At 45.8% G+C, this 20,542-nt stretch overlaps 1 protein-coding gene across 1 annotated transcript in view; it reads right to left on the bottom strand.

Moving 5' to 3' along the window:
- Nucleotides 1–1,026: 1,026 nt before the first annotated feature.
- The window catches only part of LOC139388043 (coronin-6-like), a 43,805-nt gene continuing 24,289 nt past the window's right edge, over nucleotides 1,027–20,542 (bottom strand). Inside the window, exons 6-11 of the mRNA XM_071134542.1 lie at nucleotides 12,790–12,909; nucleotides 12,500–12,604; nucleotides 12,011–12,156; nucleotides 9,044–9,101; nucleotides 8,367–8,597; nucleotides 1,027–2,074 (exon numbers count right to left, since the gene is read on the bottom strand). Of these exons, the coding sequence (XP_070990643.1) occupies nucleotides 1,952–2,074; nucleotides 8,367–8,597; nucleotides 9,044–9,101; nucleotides 12,011–12,156; nucleotides 12,500–12,604; nucleotides 12,790–12,909 (783 nt within the window). The 3' untranslated portion in view covers nucleotides 1,027–1,951. The remainder of the gene's footprint in view (nucleotides 2,075–8,366; nucleotides 8,598–9,043; nucleotides 9,102–12,010; nucleotides 12,157–12,499; nucleotides 12,605–12,789; nucleotides 12,910–20,542) is intronic.

Raw genomic sequence — 20,542 nt, 5'->3', positions numbered from 1 at the left:
GGTGTCCTTCAGTAGTGGTTGCTTTGAGCAATTGGGCATGAAGAAAAAATGAAAGACATTCTCCAAATTAACTTTTAACAAGGCACACCTGTTAATTGAAATGCATTCCAGGTGACTACCTCATGAAGCTGGTGGAGAGAATGCCGTCATCAAGGCAAAGGTTGACTTTATTGAAGAATCTCTCTTTGGTTACTACATGATTCCATACGTGTTATTTCATAGTTTGGATGTCGTCACTATTATTCTACAATGTATAAATAGTCAAAATAAAGAAATCCTGGAATGAGTAGGTGTGTTCCAACTTTTGACTGTTACTATAGATATATAGCTACAGTATATATGATGTCCTAGCTTACCTCTTTTAGGTAATACATTCAATGCAGTATTAGCCTGATATTTAGCAAATGAATGATGGGTTAATATGCATAAGCTTCACTGTTGCGCAATAGACGCCTGCTCTCCACTGGCTTCTCTGCTTAGCTCTTGTGGAGTCCCAGGAAAAGCTACACTAGAATAGCTTGGACTTTTTTATTCTTCCTGCATTTCTTATACTAATAGGACGAGGGAAGCAATCCGGCTCTTGTGTTAAATACAGCAGCCAAAAGAGCTGGCGGGGAGTTTGAAAGAAGAGACCACGCGATGGCGATAGGCTATAGCAGTTATTTAGTCCGACCCATAAGCATTCATTCTCGTTGAATAGAAGTGAAAGCCGTCTCCATCTAATTTAGTCCTATATTATTCAAGCATGTCATTTTGTAAAACACCAGGAAAAAGAGTGATTTATTCTCAGGATGGAACATTTTGTAAAACACCAGGAAAAAGAGTGATTTATTCTCAGGATGGAACATTTTGTAAAACACCAGGAAAAAGAGTGATTTATTCTCAGGATGGAACATTTTGTAAAACACCAGGAAAAAGAGTGATTTATTCTCAGGATGGAACATTTTGTAAAACACCAGGAAAACATGACATAAAAAATAAAAGCAGCTCCATGACACAAGAAAATGAAAAGTTGAGTCCAACCAGTTACAAAAAAAAAGATTGTTTTAATTGATGTCATCACATGTCTCATATATAATCATTTACAGAACACACTAAAGTCTTCTTAGATTCCATTTTTTTCACAAATTTTTTAAACCCCCCCCCCCCCCCCCCCCCCCCACCTTTTTTGCTTCATCGCACTATTTACATTTTGAGAAGGTTGACTGAGATCCAGAGATGGTTATTACTGAGTGTTGGTCGGTGACGGATGGAGGGATGGGGACAGTGCGTGTGTGTAGCCTATGATACTGTTTGTCCTCTCAACTAGGTTTTCAAAATTCCAGTAACTTTCACAAAATATCAAAGTTTTCCAGAAATCCTACTAACAATTCACTCTCTCACAACCCGACTCAAACATAATTTTTTAACTGACACTCTCTCTAGGTACTGAGCATTGGTTGGGGGGGGGTTGTTTGTGTCTGTGAGTGCGTGTGTGTGTGTGTGAGTGCGTGTGTGTGTGTGAGTGCGTGTGTGTGTGTGTGTGTGTGTGTGTGTGAGTGCGTGTGTGAGTGCGTGTGTGTGTGTAGGGGGGGTGGGGGTTATATGTGTTTGAAGTTAGGGGTTAGTGGGGTTGCTAGCGTGGAATTTATTCAAAGGCAGGTTGCAGAGCTGCGAACTACACAAACGACAATGCACCTTTTAAAAGACAATTTCACAGTTGTTCACGGAGATCACATTCATGGTATACACCCGCGGATTTCAGCTCAATCGTAAATTACCTTTAAAAGTCAAGTGCAATGTGCTTGTTGCTAACAGCTTTGATTGAATGTTGGCCTGGCTGTGTATGTAAGGCAGTAAGGCTATTGTGTAGGGGTGTGGCGGTGTATGTGGATAGTGGAATTGTGTGTGTGGGCTGTTACAGAGTGTTGTCGTGGTGTGTGTGTGTGTGTGTGTGAAGGATGTGTGTGTATTAGGCTGTTCCGTTGGTGTACTTGGACAGTTTATTCTCAAGGTCACAGATTCTCTTCTCCTGAGACAGAACTGTTGCCTTGAGATTCTGAACTTCTTCGAACAACCGCTCTACCAACTGAGGCTGGAGAGAGGGAAGGAGGGAGAGGTAGGGAAGGAGGGAGGGGTAAGGGAGGGGCAGAGTGGGGAAAGAGGAAGGTAGCAAGGGTAAGAAGGGAAAGAAGGAAGGGGAGAAAAAGGTAGGAGAAGGAAAGGAAGGAAGAAACAAGGAAAAAGAGGAAAGATAGGTCAGGAACAGGCAGCTACAGGAAAAAAAATGGAAAACAACAGGAAAACAGGCAGGTAGAGGAAAACAACATGCAGCTACAGGAAAACAACAGAAACAACGTGCAGCTACAGGAAAACAACAAGCAGCTACAGGAAAACAACAGAAACAACAAGCAGCTACAGGAAAACAACAAGCAGCTACAGAAAAACAACATGCAGCTATAGGAACACAACAGGAAAGCAACAGGAAAACAACAGGAAAGCTACAGGAAAACAACATGCAGCTACAGGAAAACAACAGAAACAACAAGCAGCTACAGGAAAACAACAAGCAGCTACAGAAAAACAACATGCAGCTATAGGAACACAACAGGAAAGCAACAGGAAAACAACAGGAAAGCAACAGGAAAACAACATGCAGCTATAGGAAAACAACATGCAGCTATAGGAACACAACAGGAAAGCAACAGGAAAACAACAGGAAAGCAACAGGAAAACAACATGCAGCTATAGGAAAACAACATGCAGCTATAGGAAAACAACAGGAAATAAACAGGAAAACAACAGGAAAGCAACAGGAAAACAACAGGAAAGCAACAGGAAAACAACATGCAGCTTGAAAACAACATGCAGCTACAGGAAAACAACAGGAAAGCAACAGGAAAGCAACAGGAAAACAACATGCAGCTACAGGAAATAACAGGAAAGCAACAGGAAAACTACAGGAAAACATGCAGCTACAGGAAAACATGCAGCAACAGGAAAACAACATGCAGCTTGAAAACAACATGCAGCTACAGGAAAACAACATGAAAACAACATGCAGCTACAGGAAAACAACAAGCAGCTATAGGAAAACAACAAGCAGCTATAGGAAAACAACAGGAAAACAACAGGAAAACAACAGGAAAACAACAGGAAAACAACAAGCAGCTACAGGAAAACAACAAGCAGCTATAGGAAAACAACAGGAAAACAACAGGAAAACAACAGGAAAACAACAAGCAGCTACAGATAAACAACATGCAGCTATAGGAAAACAACAGCAAAACAACAGGAAAACAACAGGAAAACAACATGCAGCTACAGGAAAAAACAGGAAAACAACATGCAGCTACAGGAAAACAACAGGAAAACAACATGCAGCTACAGGAAAACAACATGCAGCTACAGGAAAACAACAGGAAAACATCAGGCAGCTACAGGAAAACAACAGGAAAACATCAGGCAACTACAGGAAAACATGCAGCTACAGGAAAACATGCAGCTACAGGAAAACAACATGAAGCTATAGGAAAACAACAGGAAAACAACATGCAGCTACAGGAAAACAACAGGAAAACAACATGCAGCTACAGGAAAACAACAGGAAAACAACATGCAGCTATAGAAACACAACATGCAGCTACAGGAAAACAACAGGAAAACAACATGCAGCTACAGGAAAACAACAGGAAAACAACATGCAGCTATAGGAACACAACATGCAGCTACAGGAAAACAACATGCAGCTATAGGAACACAACATGCAGCTACAGGAAAACAACAGGAAAACATCAGGTAGCTACAGGAAAACAACAGGCAGCTACAGGAAAACAACAGGAAAACAACATGCAGCTACAGGAAAACAACATGCAGCTACAGGAAAACAACAGGAAAACATCAGGCAGCTACAGGAAAACAACAGGAAAACATCAGGCAACTACAGGAAAACATGCAGCTACAGGAAAACATGCAGCTACAGGAAAACAACATGAAGCTATAGGAAAACAACAGGAAAACAACATGCAGCTACAGGAAAACAACAGGAAAACAACATGCAGCTATAGGAAAACAACAGGAAAACAACAGGAAAACAACAGGAAAACATGCAGCTACAGGAAAACAACAGGAAAACATCAGGTAGCTAAAGGAAAACAACAGGCAGCTACAGGAAAACAACAGGAAAGCAACAGGCAGCTACAGGAGGAAAACAACAGGCATCTATAGGAAAACAACAGGAACACAACATGCAGCTACAGGAAAACAACATGCAGCTATAGGAACACAACATGCAGCTATAGGAAAACAACATGCAGCTACAGGAACACAACATGCAGCTATAGGAAAACAACAGGAAAACATGCAGCTACAGGAAAACAACAGGAAAACAACAGGAAAACATGCAGCTATAGGAAAACAACATGCATCTATAGGAAAACAACAGGAAAGCAACAGGCAGCTACAGGAAAACAACAGGCAGCTACAGGAAAACAACAGGAAAACAACATGCAGCTACAGGAAAACAACATGCAGCTACAAGAAAACAACAGGAAAACAACAGGTAAACATGCAGCTACAGGAAAACATGCAGCTACAGGAAAACAACATGCAGCTATAGGAAAACAACATGCAGCTATAGGAACACAACATGCAGCTATAGGAAAACAACATGCAGCTACAGGAACACAACATGCAGCTACAGGAAAACAACAGGAAAACAACATGCAGCTACAGGATAACAACATGCAGCTATAGGAAAACAACAGGAAAACAACATGCAGCTACAGGAAAACAACAGGAAAACAACAGGAAAACATGCAGCTATAGGAAAACAACATGCATCTATAGGAAAACAACAGGAAAATAACAGGCAGCTACAGGAAAACAACATGCAGCTACAGGTAAACAACAGGAAAACAACATGCAGCTACAGGAAAACAACAGGAAAACAACATGCAGCTACAGGAAAACAACATGCAGCTATAGGAAAACAACAGGAAAACATGCAGCTACAGGAAAACAACAGGAAAACAACATGCAGCTACAGGAAAACAACAGGAAAACAACAGGAAAACATGCAGCTATAGGAAAACAACATGCATCTATAGGAAAACAACAGGAAAGCAACATGCAGCTACAGGAAAACAACAGGCAGCTACAGGAAAACAACATGCAGCTACAGGAAAACAACAGGAAAACATGCAGCTACAAGAAAACGTGCAGCTACAGGAAAACAACATGCAGCTATAGGAAAACAACAGGAAAACATGCAGCTACAGGAAAACATGCAGCTACAGGAAAACAACAGGAAAACAACATGCAGCTACAGGAAAACAACAGGAAAACAACAGGAAAACAAGCAGCTATAGGAAAACAACATGCAGCTACAGGAAAACAACAGGAAAACATCAGGTAGCTACAGGAAAACAACAGGAAAGCAACAGGCAGCTACAGGAGGAAAACAACAGGCATCTATAGGAAAACAACAGGAAAGCAACAGGCAGCTACAGGAAAACAACAGGCAGCTACAGGAAAACAACATGCAGCTAAAGGAGGAAAACAACATGCAGCTACAGGAAAACAACATGCAGCTACAGGAAAACAACAGGAAAATAACAGGCAGCTACAGGAAAACAACATGCAGCTACAGGAAAACAACAGGAAAACAACATGCAGCTACAGGAAAACAACAGGAAAACAACATGCAGCTACAGGAAAACAACATGCAGCTACAGGAAAACAACATGCAGCTACAGGAAAACAACATGCAGCTACAGGAAAACAACATGCAGCTACAGGAAAACAACATGCAGCTATAGGAAAACAACATGCAGCTATAGGAAAACAACAGAAACAACGTGCAGCTACAGGAAAACAACAGGAAAACAACATGCAGCTATAGGAAAACAACAGGCAGCTACAGGAAAACAACAGGAAAACAACAGGCAGCTACAGGAAAACAACATGCAGCTACAGGAAAACAACAGGAAAACATGCAGCTACAAGAAAACGTGCAGCTACAGGAAAACAACATGCAGCTATAGGAAAACAACAGGAAAACATGCAGCTACAGGAAAACATGCAGCTACAGGAAAACAACATGCAGCTATAGGGAAACAACATGCAGCTATAGGAAAACAACAGGAAAACATGCTGCTACAGGAAAACATGCAGCTACAGGAAAACAACATGCAGCTATAGGAAAACAACAGGAAAACATGCAGCTACAGGAAAACATGCAGCTACAGGAAAACAACAGGAAAACAACATGCAGCTACAGGAAAACAACAGGAAAACAACAGGAAAACAACAGGAAAACATGCAGCTATAGGAAAACAACATGCAGCTACAGGAAAACAACAGGAAAACATCAGGTAGCTACAGGAAAACAACAGGAAAGCAACAGGCAGCTACAGGAGGAAAACAACAGGCATCTATAGGAAAACAACAGGAAAGCAACAGGCAGCTACAGGAAAACAACAGGCAGCTACAGGAAAACAACATGCAGCTAAAGGAGGAAAACAACATGCAGCTACAGGAAAACAACATGCAGCTACAGGAAAACAACAGGAAAATAACAGGCAGCTACAGGAAAACAACATGCAGCTACAGGAAAACAACAGGAAAACAACATGCAGCTACAGGAAAACAACAGGAAAACAACATGCAGCTACAGGAAAACAACATGCAGCTACAGGAAAACAACATGCAGCTACAGGAAAACAACATGCAGCTACAGGAAAACAACATGCAGCTATAGGAAAACAACAGAAACAACGTGCAGCTACAGGAAAACAACAGGAAAACAACATGCAGCTATAGGAAAACAACAGGCAGCTACAGGAAAACAACAGGAAAACAACAGGCGGCTAAAGGAGGAAAACAACAGGAACATAACATGCAGCTATAGGAAAACAACAGGAAAGCAACAGGCAGCTACAGGAAAACAACATGCAGCTACAGGTAAACAACAGGAAAACAACATGCAGCTACAGGAAAACAACAGGAAAACAACATGCAGCTACAGGAAAACAACATGCAGCTATAGGAAAACAACAGGAAAACATGCAGCTACAGGAAAACAACAGGAAAACAACATGCAGCTACAGGAAAACAACAGGAAAACAACAGGAAAACATGCAGCTATAGGAAAACAACATGCATCTATAGGAAAACAACAGGCAGCTACAGGAAAACAACAGGCAGCTACAGGAAAACAACATGCAGCTACAGGAAAACAACAGGAAAACATGCAGCTACAAGAAAACGTGCAGCTACAGGAAAACAACATGCAGCTATAGGAAAACATGCAGCTACAGGAAAACAACATGCAGCTACAGGAAAACAACATGCAGCTATAGGGAAACAACATGCAGCTATAGGAAAACAACAGGAAAACATGCTGCTACAGGAAAACATGCAGCTACAGGAAAACAACATGCAGCTATAGGAAAACAACAGGAAAACATGCAGCTACAGGAAAACATGCAGCTACAGGAAAACAACAGGAAAACAACATGCAGCTACAGGAAAACAACAGGAAAACAACAGGAAAACAACAGGAAAGCATGCAGCTATAGGAAAACAACATGCAGCTACAGGAAAACAACAGGAAAACATCAGGTAGCTACAGGAAAACAACAGGAAAGCAACAGGCAGCTACAGGAGGAAAACAACAGGCATCTATAGGAAAACAACAGGAAAGCAACAGGCAGCTACAGGAAAACAACAGGCAGCTACAGGAAAACAACATGCAGCTAAAGGAGGAAAACAACATGCAGCTACAGGAAAACAACATGCAGCTACAGGAAAACAACAGGAAAATAACAGGCAGCTACAGGAAAACAACATGCAGCTACAGGAAAACAACAGGAAAACAACATGCAGCTACAGGAAAACAACAGGAAAACAACATGCAGCTACAGGAAAACAACATGCAGCTACAGGAAAACAACATGCAGCTACAGGAAAACAACATGCAGCTATAGGAAAACAACAGAAACAACGTGCAGCTACAGGAAAACAACAGGCAGCTACAGGAAAACAACAGGAAAACAACAGGCGGCTAAAGGAGGAAAACAACAGGAACATAACATGCAGCTATAGGAAAACAACAGGAAAGCAACAGGCAGCTACAGGAAAACAACATGCAGCTACAGGAAAACAACAGGAAAATAACAGTAGTCAGAATTTCTAAAGATCAGAATAAGGCCTAATGAGAGCGAGAAAAAGGAGAAATTAGAGAGGGAGGGAGAGGAGACATTGGAGAATGAGGGTTGATAAAGGGATGATTATATACATAGTGACTCACAGGCAGGTTGGTGGTTAGGGACAGACAGACAGACAGACAGACAGACAGACAGACAGACAGACAGAGTGTGACTCACAGGCAGGTTGGCTGAGCCGTCGCAGGAGGACATGCTGCGTCTGGTGGTGGGTCTGGAGTCCAGAACGTTCTTCTTGGCCACTTTGAGCTCGCGGCTCTTAGGGGGAACGTAGCCATCTCTCAAGGACTGGAGGGTGGGGTCCTCGTCTCGCCCCTCCAGCCACTCCTCTGGCTCCAGAGCCGGGTCTGAACCCGCCGTGTCTGGATACAGGTCATCCTGAAACAGGTCTGACTGGAGGGAGGAGGAGAGGGTGGAGGGGGAGAGAGAGGGAAGGTAAGGAAGGAGGTGGAGAGAGAGGGAAGGTAAGGATGGAGGGGGAGAGAGAGGGAGGAGGGAGAGGGTGGAGGGGGAGGGGGAGAGAGAGGGAAGGTAAGGATGGAGGGGGAGAGAGAGGGAAGGTAAGGATGGAGGGGGAGAGAGAGGGAGGTAAGGATGGAGGGGGAGAGAGAGAGAGGGAGGTAAGGATGGAGGGGGAGAGAGAGGGAGAGCGAGGGAGGAGGGAGAGGGAGGGAAGGGAGAGATGGAGGATGGGGAGAGAGAGGGAGGAGGAGGGTAGGGGTAGGAAGGGGTGAGCGAGAGTGATGTGGAGGAGATGGGGAAGAGAGGGAGGGAAAGTTTTAACAAGCTGTAAATATAGGGAGGGGAGAGAGGAAGATGAGGAGAGGGAAAAAGATTACCTTTCTAGGTACTGTCATGGCGATGGGCTCACACTTCTTGTCATGAAGCTTATATAACCTGGAGAACAGGGTTGGAGTCAGAGAACAGCCACAACAAACACTCCCACATTACCCTGCTCAGCTAAGCCTACGCATTTTTGTATTTATTATGGATCTCCATTCGTTCTTGCCAAGGCAGCAGCTACTCTTCCTGGGGTCCAGCAAAATTAAGGCAGTTATACAATTAATTACAGTATATGAGAATATATATCACTATTTTTGCCAAAATAATTAAAGACTGTTATTGTTTCCCTTCAATAAAATGCATTCAAAACTACTTTCTGCACATTTCTGCTACTTTCTTAGGCTATACAAGTAGTATCTCTGGCTTAAAAAAAATGTATGTTTACACCTATGCAGTACATTTAACAATAATAACAATAAACCTCTACCTTAGTAAAGAAAACAATTATGACAGTATACCTCTCTGTTGATATCACATACATTATCAAGCATTTCACACATTATCCAGATACTGACTGTTAGCACTTCGTGGTCTATAACAGCTTCCCACACGAATGAGCTTTAGGTGAGACAGATGAACCTGTAGCCATATTACTTCAACAGTATTTAACATGAGATCCTCTAAGCTTTACAGGAATGTGGTTCTGAATATAAACAGTAACACCTCCACTTTTGGCATTTCTGTCTTTTCTGTAGATGTTATAACCGTGTATTGCTACCACTGTATCATCAAAGGTATTGTCTAAGTGAGTGTCCGAGATAGAATATGAATGTCATCTAGCAAATGATTGATTTCATGAACCTTGCTTCTTAAGATACATATGTTATTGTGGGCTATTTTGACCACTTTTCTTCTGGGATGCTTGATTGTTTTCATTGCTTTGCTGGGAAGCTTATCAGAAGTAGATACAGTGCCTTGCGAAAGTATTCGGCCCCATTGAACTTTGCGACCTTTTGCCACATTTCAGGCTTCAAACATAAAGATATAAAACTGTATTTTTTTGTGAAGAATCAACAACAAGTGGGACACAATCATGAAGTGGAACGACATTTATTGGATATTTCAAACTTTTTTAACGAATCAAAAACTGAAAAATTGGGCGTGCAAAATTATTCAGCCCCTTTACTTTCAGTGCAGCAAACTCTCTCCAGAAGTTCAGTGAGGATCTCTGAATGATCCAATGTTGACCTAAATGACTAATGATGATAAATACAATCCACCTGTGTGTAATCAAGTCTCCGTATAAATGCACCTGCACTGTGATAGTCTCAGAGGTCCGTTAAAAGCGCAGAGAGCATCATGAAGAACAAGGAAGACACCAGGCAGGTCCGAGATACTGTTGTGAAGAAGTTTAAAGCCGGATTTGGATACAAAAAGATTTCCCAAGCTTTAAACATCCCAAGGAGCACTGTGCAAGCGATAATATTGAAATGGAAGGAGTATCAGACCACTGCAAATCTACCAAGACCTGGCCGTCCCTCTAAACTTTCAGCTCATACAAGGAGAAGACTGATCAGAGATGCAGCCAAGAGGCCCATGATCACTCTGGATGAACTGCAGAGATCTACAGCTGAGGTGGGTGACTCTGTCCATAGGACAACAATCAGTCATATATTGCACAAATCTGGCCTTTATGGAAGAGTGGCAAGAAGAAAGCCATTTCTTAAAGATATCCATAAAAAGTGTTGTTTCAAGTTTGCCACAAGCCACCTGGGCGACACACCAAACATGTGGAAGAAGGTGCTCTGGTCAGATGAAACCAAAATTGAACTTTTTGGCAACAATGCAAAACGTTATGTTTGGCTTAAAAGGAACACACCATCCCCAATGTAGGGATAGGGAAGATGGTTAAAATTGATGGGAAGATGGATGGAGCCAAATACAGGACCATTCTGGAAGAAAACCTGATGGAGTCTGCAAAAGACCTGAGACTGGGACGTAGATTTGTCTTCCAACAAGACAATGATCCAAAACATAAAGCAAAATCTACAATGGAATGGTTCAAAAATAAACATATCCAGGTGTTAGAATGGCCAAGTCAAAGTCCAGACCTGAATCCAATCGAGAATCTGTGGAAAGAACTGAAAACTGCTGTTCACAAATGCTCTCCATCCAACCTCACTGAGCTCGAGCTGTTTTGCAAGGAGGAATGGGAAAAAATGTCAGTCTCTCGATGTGCAAAACTGATAGAGACATACCCCAAGCGACTTACAGCTGTAATCGCAGCAAAAGGTGGCGCTACAAAGTATTAACTTAAGGGGGCTGAATAATTTTGCACGCCCAATTTTTCAGTTTTTGATTTGTTAAAAAAGTTTGAAATATCCAATAAATGTTGTTCCACTTCATGATTGTGTCCCACTTGTTGATTCTTCACAAAAAAATACAGTTTTATATCTTTATGTTTGAAGCCTGAAATGTGGCAAAAGGTCGCAAAGTTCAAGGGGGCCGAATACTTTCGCAAGGCACTGTATTCTCATGTTATTTCTGTTAGTGCAGGTTGAGCTGCACACAGTGGACTTCCTACTTGGGCACACCGCCTCAGTGCTAACAGTATACATTTGATTCATAGGCACATGATTACTGCATACAATAGCTGTAGGACCAGCAGAGGCGTTCAGGGCAGTTAGAGGGACATAAATTAGGTTACTTACATGGTGTCTACCAACGCCCCTGTGATAATGTACATTTGCTGAAGCATTATCACAACTCAGCAACACAATGGTAGGGATTATCTAAACTGGGCTTGGGTCATTGATAAGTCATTGTCTCAACTCAGCCTTATAGTGCTGTGAAAGGATCCAGGAACCCAAATGATTTGGGTGGATCCCATCTTCCTTATAAAACTTGTTTTGTTTCCAAAAGGTATCGGAATTGCATTGCATATACCTGTGTGTAATGTCCATCCCTGATTGGGAGTGTGTGTGCGTGTGTGTCTGTGCGCGTGTGTGTGCGCAGTTTCCTACCTGGCGATCTCACACTTGCTGACGTCCACCCCTCTCTTAGGCATGAAGCCCATCCCCCTCTGAGGCTCCTTGCTGCTGAAGGTACTGAGGTAGTGGACATAGGGAGGCTCCTCTGTTATCTCAAAGTACCGGATACTACTGTCCCCCTAGATAGGAGGGGAGGAGTGAGTAGAAGAGAGGGGAGGGGAGAAGATGGAAGGGGAGAGGAGGAAAGGAGAGGGGGAAAGGAGGAAAGGAGAGGAGGAAAGGAGAGGAGGAAAGGGGGGAAGGGAGGGGAGAGGAGGAAATAAGAGGGAGGGGAGGGAGAGGAGGGGAGGGGAAGGGTGGGAAAGAAGAGGGGAGGGGAGGATTTACAGTAGTAGTATCAAGGTAATGGATAATACTGTTTTACTGTGTGTGTGTGTGGTGTGGTGTGGTGTGTGCGTGTGTGTGTGTGGTGTGTGTGTGTGTGTGGTGTGTGTGTGTGTGGTGTGTGTGTGTGTTTTATACCTTTCCACAGAGGTAAACCATGTTGGTGTCTGGGTCGTAGTAAGGTAACAACACACCGTTACTTGTGTCCAACTCCAGCAGTGCAATAGGCTCCTCAAAACTTGTCTGGTAGGAACAGAGCAAAGAAGGACAAGATGAGAGAAGAGGGACGAGAGGAATTCATTGGACCGATGTTCACTGTCCTTCAAGAGGAATTACGAGTGAGGGTGCATGCATGTGTGTCCATATGTGTCGACTGTGTTTGTGTGTGTATTTGTGTGTGCTCGTGTGTATTTGTCTGTGTGTGTTACCGGGTCCCACAAGCCCAGCTCTCTCTGACTCATCCTGGTGAAGCCGGTAGTGAACAGGTTTCCGTCTCTGGTAAAGATGGCCCTCATCGGTCGGATCCCGTCGTGTGGAGCCATCCTCTCCTATTGGACCGAACGGACAAGACAGACATCACTAACAGAGTACAGAGCACCCATCAAGGTGGAAAGAGGGCTCATCGTGGCTTCTGTGAAAGCACAAGCAGTCCCATTGAGGCCTGCACGATTTGTACTAAATATCTACACTGAACAAAAATATAAACGCAACATGTAAAGTGTTATTTATCTCAAATTTTGTGCACAAATGTGTTTACATCCCTGTTAGTGAGCATTTCTCCTTTGCCAAGATAATCCATCCACCTGACACTTGTGGCATATCTAGAGGCTGATTAAAAAGCATGATCATTACACAGGTTCACCTTGTACTGGGGACAATAAAAAGGCCACTTTAAAATGTGCAGTTATGTCACACAACACAATGCCACAGATGTCTCAAGTTTTGAGGAAGTGTGCAATTGGCATGCTGACTGCAGGAATGTCCACCAGAACTGTTGCCAAATAATTGAATGTTTGTTTCTTTACCATAAGCCGCCTCCAACGTCGTTTTAGATAATTTGGCAGTACGTCCAACCGGCCTCACATTGCAGACCACGTGCAAACATGCCAACCCAGGACCTCCACATCTGGCTTCTTCAACCGACACCAGCCACCCAGACAGCTAATGTAAGTGTGGCTTTGCACAACTGAAAAAGTTCTGCACAAACTGTCAGAGACTATCTCAGGGAAGTTTTTTTGCATGCTCGTCATCCTCACCGGGGTCTTGACCTGACTGCAGTTTGGCGTCGTAACCGGCTTCAGTTGGCAAATGCTCACCCTCGATGGCCACTGTCACGCTGGAGAAGTGTGGTCTTCATGGATTAACGCCAGTTTCAACTGTACCGGGCAGATGGTAGACAGCGTAACGTGTATGGCATTGTGTGGGCGGGAAGTTTGCTGATGTCAACGTTGTGAACAGAGGGCCCCACGGTGGCGCTGGGGTGATGGTATGGGCAGGCAGTCATAAGCTACGGACAACGAACACAATTGCATTTTATCGATGGCAATTAAAATGCACAGAGATACCATGACGAGATCCTGAGGCCCATTGGTTCTGCCTTTCATCCGCCGCCATCACCTCATTCTGTTACGGTGCGTGAATGAGGACCCAAAAGCGAATTAACGTAAACAGAGCTTCTTTAATAACAAAACATACGTAGGCTCAGATGGACCGGCAGATTCCGACAGGACAAGGTTGCAGCAAACATGACGATAGTCTGGTTCAGGCATGAATAACACAAACAAGAATCCGACAAAGACAGGAGCAGAAACAGAGAGAGATATAGAGGACTAATCAGAGGGAAAAAGGGAACAGGTGGGAAAAGGGGTGACGAGGTAGTTAGGAGGAGACAAGGAACAGCTGGGGGAAAGAGGGGGAGAAAAGGTAACCTAATAACGACCAGCAGAGGGAGACAGGGTGAAGGGAAAGGACAGAAACAAGACACAACATGACAATACATGACAGTACCCCCCCACTCACCGAGCGCCTCCTGGCGCACTCGAGGAGGAAACCTGGCGGCAACGGAGGAAATCATCGATCAGCGCACGGTCCAGCACGTCCCGAGAGGGAACCCAACTCCTCTCCTCAGGACCGTACCCCTCCCAATCTACTAGGTACTGATGACCACGGCCCCGAGGACGCATGTCCAAAATCCTACGGACCCTGTAGATGGGTGCGCCCTCGACAAGGATGGGGGGGGGGGGGGGGAAGACGAGCGGGGGCGCGAAGAACGGGCTTGACACAGGAGACATGGAAGACCGGGTGGACGCGACGAAGATATCGCGGAAGAAGAAGTCGAACTGCGACAGGATTAATGATCTGGGAAATACGGAACGGACCAATGAACCGCGGGGTCAACTTGCGAGAAGCGGTCTTAAGGGGAAGGTTCTGAGTGGAGAGCCAAACTCTCTGACCGCGACAATATCTAGGACTCTTAGTTCTACGCTTATTAGCAGCCCTCACAGTCTGCGCCCTATAACGGCAAAGTGCAGACCTGACCCTCTTCCAGGTGCGCTCGCAACGTTGGACAAAAGCCTGAGCGGAGGGGACGCTGGACTCGGCGAACTGAGATGAGAACAGCGGAGGCTGGTACCCGAGGCTACTCTGAAAAGGAGATAGCCCGGTCGCAGACGAAGGAAGCGAGTTGTGGGCGTATTCTGCCCAGGGGAGCTGTTCTGACCAAGACGCAGGGTTGCGAAAAGAAAGACTGCGTAAGATGCGACCAATAGTCTGATTGGCCCGTTCTGCTTGACCGTTAGACTGGGGGTGAAAGCCGGAAGAGAGACTGACGGAAGCCCCAATCAAACGGCAAAACTCCCTCCAAAATTGAGACGTGAATTGCGGACCTCTGTCCGAAACGACGTCTGACGGAAGGCCATGAATTCTGAAAACATTCTCGATGATGATTTGTGCCGTCTCTTTAGCAGAAGGAAGCTTAGCAAGGGGAATAAAATGAGCCGCCTTAGAGAACCTGTCGACAACCGTAAGAATAACAGTCTTCCCCGCTGACGAAGGCAGTCCGGTGACAAAATCTAAGGCGATGTGAGACCACGGTCGAGAGGGAATGGGAAGCGGCCTGAGACGGCCGGCAGGAGGGGAGTTACCGGACTTAGTCTGCGCGCAGACCGAACAAGCAGCCACGAAGCGACGCGTGTCATGCTCCCGGGTGGGCCACCAAAAACGCTGGCGAATGGAAGCAAGCGTACCCCGAACGCCAGGGTGGCCGGCTAACTTGGCAGAGTGAGCCCACTGAAGAACGGCCAGACGAGTAGGAACGGGAACGAAAAGAAGGTTCCTGGGACAAGCGCGCGGCGACGGAGTTTGAGTGAGTGCTTGCTTTACCTGCCTCTCAATTCCCCAGACAGTCAACCCGACAACACGCCCCTCAGGGAGAATCCCCTCGGGGTCAGTGGAGGCTACTGAAGAACTGAAGAGACGAGATAAAGCATCAGGCTTGGTGTTCTTAGAGCCCGGACGATAAGAAATCACGAACTCGAAACGAGCGAAAAACAGCGCCCAGCGCGCCTGACGCGCATTAAGTCGTTTGGCAGAACGGATGTACTCAAGGTTCCTATGGTCAGTCCAAACGACAAAAGGAACGGTCGCCCCCTCCAACCACTGTCGCCATTCGCCTAGGGCTAAGCGGATGGCGAGCAGTTCGCGGTTTCCCACATCATAGTTACGTTCCGACGGCGACAGGCGATGAGAAAAATACGCGCAAGGGTGGACCTTGTCGTCAGAGAGGGAGCGCTGAGAAAGAATGGCTCCCACGCCCACCTCTGACGCGTCAACCTCGACCACGAACTGTCTAGAGACGTCAGGTGTAACAAGGATAGGAGCGGATGTAAAACGATTCTTGAGGAGATCAAAAGCTCCCTGGGCGGAAACGGACCACTTAAAGCACGTCTTGACAGAAGTAAGGGCTGTGAGAGGAGCTGCCACCTGACCGAAATTACGGATGAAACGACGATAGAAGTTCGCGAAGCCGAGAAAGCGCTGCAGCTCGACGCGTGACTTAGGGACGGGCCAATCAATGACAGCCTGGACCTTAGCGGGATCCATCTTAATGCCTTCAGCAGAAATAACAGAACCGAGAAATGTGACGGAGGAGGCATGAAAAGTGCACTTCTCAGCCTTCACAAAAAGACAATTCTCTAAAAGGCGCTGGAGGACACGTCGAACGTGCTGAACATGAATCTGGAGTGACGGTGAAAAAATCAGGATATCGTCAAGGTAAACGAAAACAAAGATGTTCAGCATGTCTCTCAGGACATCATTGACTAATGCCTGAAAGACAGCTGGAGCGTTAGCGAGGCCGAAAGGAAGAACCCGGTATTCAAAGTGCCCTAACGGAGTGTTAAACGCCGTCTTCCACTCGTCCCCCTCCCTGATGCGCACGAGATGGTAAGCGTTACGAAGGTCCAACTTAGTGAAAAACCTGGCTCCCTGCAGGATCTCGAAGGCTGAAGACATAAGAGGAAGCGGATAACGATTCTTCACTGTTATGTCATTCAGCCCTCGATAATCTATGCAGGGGCGCAGGGACCCGTCCTTCTTCTTAACAAAAAAAAACCCTGCTCCGGCGGGAGAGGAGGAGGGGACTATGGTACCGGCGGCAAGAGCTACAGACAAATAATCTTCGAGAGCCTTACGTTCGGGAGCCGACAGAGAGTATAGTCTACCCCGGGGGGGAGTGGTTCCCGGAAGGAGATCAATACTACAATCATACGACCGGTGTGGAGGAAGAGAGGTGGCCCTGGACCGACTGAACACCGTGCGCAGATCGTGATATTCCTCCGGCACCCCTGTCAAATCACCAGGCTCCTCCTGTGAAGAAGAGACAGAGGAAAGAGGAGGGATAGCAGACATTAAACATTTCACATGACAAGAGACGTTCCAGGAGAGGATAGAATTACTAGACCAATTAATAGAAGGATTATGACAAACTAGCCAGGGATGGCCCAAAACAACAGGTGTAAAAGGTGAACGAAAAATTAAAAAAGAAATGGTTTCGCTATGATTACCAGAGACAGTGAGGGTTAAAGGTAGCGTCTCACGCTGAATCCTGGGGAGAGGACTACCATCCAAGGCGAACAAGGCCGTGGGCTCCCTTAACTGTCTGAGAGGAATGTCATGTTTCCGAGCCCAGGTCTCGTCCATAAAACAGCCCTCCGCCCCAGAGTCTATTAAGGCACTGCAGGAAGCTGACGAACCGGTCCAGCGTAGATGGACCGACAAGGTAGTGCAGGATCTTGAAGGAGAGACAGGAGTAGTAGCGCTCACCAGTAGCCCTCCGCTTACTGATGAGCTCTGGCTTTTACTGGACATGAAGTGACAAAATGACCAGCGGAACCGCAATAGAGACAGAGGCGGTTGGTGATTCTCCGTTCCCTCTCTTTAGTCGAGATGCGGATACCTCCCAGCTGCATAGGCTCAGCACCCGAGCCGGCAGAGGAAGATGGTAGTGATGCGGAGAGGGGGGCAACGGAGAACGCGAGCTCCTTTCCACGAGCTCGGTGACGAAGATCAACCCGTCGCTCAATGCGAATAGCGAGTTCAATCAAGGAATCCACGCTGGAAGGAACCTCCCGGGAGAGAATCTCATCCTTTACCTCTGCGCGGAGACCCTCCAGAAAACGAGCGAGCAAAGCCGGCTCGTTCCAGCCACTGGAGGCAGCAAGAGTGCGAAACTCAATAGAGTAGTCTGTTATGGATCGATTACCTTGACATAGGGAAGACAGGGCCCTGGAAGCCTCCTCCCCAAAAACAGATCGATCAAAAACCCGTATCATCTCCTCCTTAAAGTCCTGATACTGGTTAGTACACTCAGCCCTTGCCTCCCAGATTGCCGTGCCCCACTCACGAGCCCGTCCAGTAAGGAGAGATATGACGTAGGCGATACGAGCAGTGCTCCTGGAGTAAGTGTTGGGCTGGAGAGAAAACACAATATCACACTGGGTGAGGAACGAGCGGCATTCAGTGGGCTCCCCAGAGTAACACGGCGGGTTATTGATTCTGGGCTCCGGAGATTCGAAAGCCCTGGAAGTGGCCGGTGGATCGAGGCGGAGATGGTGAACCTGTTCTGTGAGGTTGGAGACTTGGGTGGCCAGGGTCTCAACGGCATGTCGAGCAGCAGACAATTCCTGCTCGTGTCTGCCTAGCATCGCTCCCTGGATCTCGACGGCTGAGTGGAGAGGATCCGAAGTCGCTGGGTCCATTCTTGGTCGGATTCTTCTGTTACGGTGCGTGAATGAGGACCCAAAAGCGAATTAACGTAAACAGAGCTTCTTTAATAACAAAACATACGTAGGCTCAGATGGACCGGCAGATTCCGACAGGACAGGACAAGGTTGCAGCAAACATGACGATAGTCTGGTTCAGGCATGAATAACACAAACAAGAATCCGACAAAGACAGGAGCAGAAACAGAGAGAGATATAGAGGACTAATCAGAGGGAAAAAGGGAACAGGTGGGAAAAGGGGTGACGAGGTAGTTAGGAGGAGACAAGGAACAGCTGGGGGAAAGAGGGGGAGAAAAGGTAACCTAATAACGACCAGCAGAGGGAGACAGGGTGAAGGGAAAGGACAGAAACAAGACACAACATGACAATACATGACACATTCAGCATGATAATGCGGGGCCCCATGTCGCAAGGATCTGTACGAAATTCCTGGAAGCTGAAAATGTCCCAGTTATTCCATGGCCTGCATACTCACCAGACATGTCACCCATTGAGCATGTTTGGGATGCTCTGGATCGACGTGTACGACAGAAGAGGAGTGGGACAACATTTCAAAGGCCACAGCCAACAGCTGATAAACTCAAAGCGAAGGAGATGTGTCGTGCTGCATGAGGCAAATGGTGGTCACACTAAATGCTTGTGTTCCTAGCACCAACAATGCAGTAATATCTAACAATACACAACAATATACACAAATCAACAAGTAAAATAATGGAATGAAGAAATACTCTTCTGGGCTTTCCACTAGATGTTGGAACATTGCTGCTATAACAGCCTCCAGTCTTCTGGGAAGGCTTTCCACTAGATACTGGAACATTGATGCGGGGACTTGCTTCCATTCAGCCACAAGAGCATTAGTGTTGTCGGGCACTGATGTTGGGTGATTAGGCCTGCCTCAAGGTTGGCGTTCCAATTCATCCCAAAGGTGTTTGATGGGGTTGAGGTCAGGGCTCTCTGCAGGCCAGTCAAGTTTTTCCACACTGATCTCGACAAACCTTTTCTTTATGGGCCTGGCTTTGTGCCTGGGGGGCATTGTCATGCTGAAACAGGAAAGGGCCTTCCCCAAACTGTTGCCACAAAGTTGGAAGCACAGAATCGTCTAGAATGTATGCTGTAGCATTAACTGACGTTGCTACCAGAGGCAGTTTGGAACTCGGTAGTGAGTGTTGCAACTGAGGACAGACGATTTTTACGAGCTACATGCCTCAGCACTCGGCGGTCCCGTTCTGTGAGCTTGTGTGGCCTACCACTTTGCGGCTGAGCCGTTGTTGCTCCTAGACATTTCCACTTCACAATAAATACACTTACAGTTGACCGAGGCATCTACAGCAGGAAAAAAAATAGACGAACTGACTTGTAAAGGTGGTATCCTATGACGGTGCCACGTTAAAAGTCACTTAGCTCTTCAGTAAGGCCATTCTACTGAGAATGTTTGTCTATGGAGATCGCATGGCTGTGTGCTCAATTTTATATACCTGTCAGCAACAGGTGTGGCTGAAATAGCCGAATCCACTAATTTGAAGGGGTGTCCACATATTTTTGTATATAGAGTATATACCATACAATCATGTACATACTACCTAAATTGGCCCGACCAACCAGTGCTCCCGCACATTGGCTAACCGGGCTATCTGCATTGTGTCCCACCACCCGCCAACCCCTCTTTTTACGCTTCTGCTACTCTCTGTTCATCATATATGTACAGTCACTTTAACGATACCTACATGTACATACTACCTCAATAAGCCTGACTAACTGGTGTCTGTATAAAGCCTTGCTACTCTTTTTTCAAATGTCTTTTTACTGTTGTTTTATTTCTTTACTTACACACACACACACACACACACACACACACACACACACACACACACACACACTGATCGTTTGCCACAATTCCACT

Source organism: Oncorhynchus clarkii, chromosome 29, assembly GCF_045791955.1.
Source record: "Oncorhynchus clarkii lewisi isolate Uvic-CL-2024 chromosome 29, UVic_Ocla_1.0, whole genome shotgun sequence".
Lineage (NCBI taxonomy): Eukaryota > Metazoa > Chordata > Actinopteri > Salmoniformes > Salmonidae > Oncorhynchus > Oncorhynchus clarkii.
The sequence above is the reverse complement of the archived record's forward strand: the minus strand, read 5'-3'. Positions and strand labels throughout refer to the sequence as shown.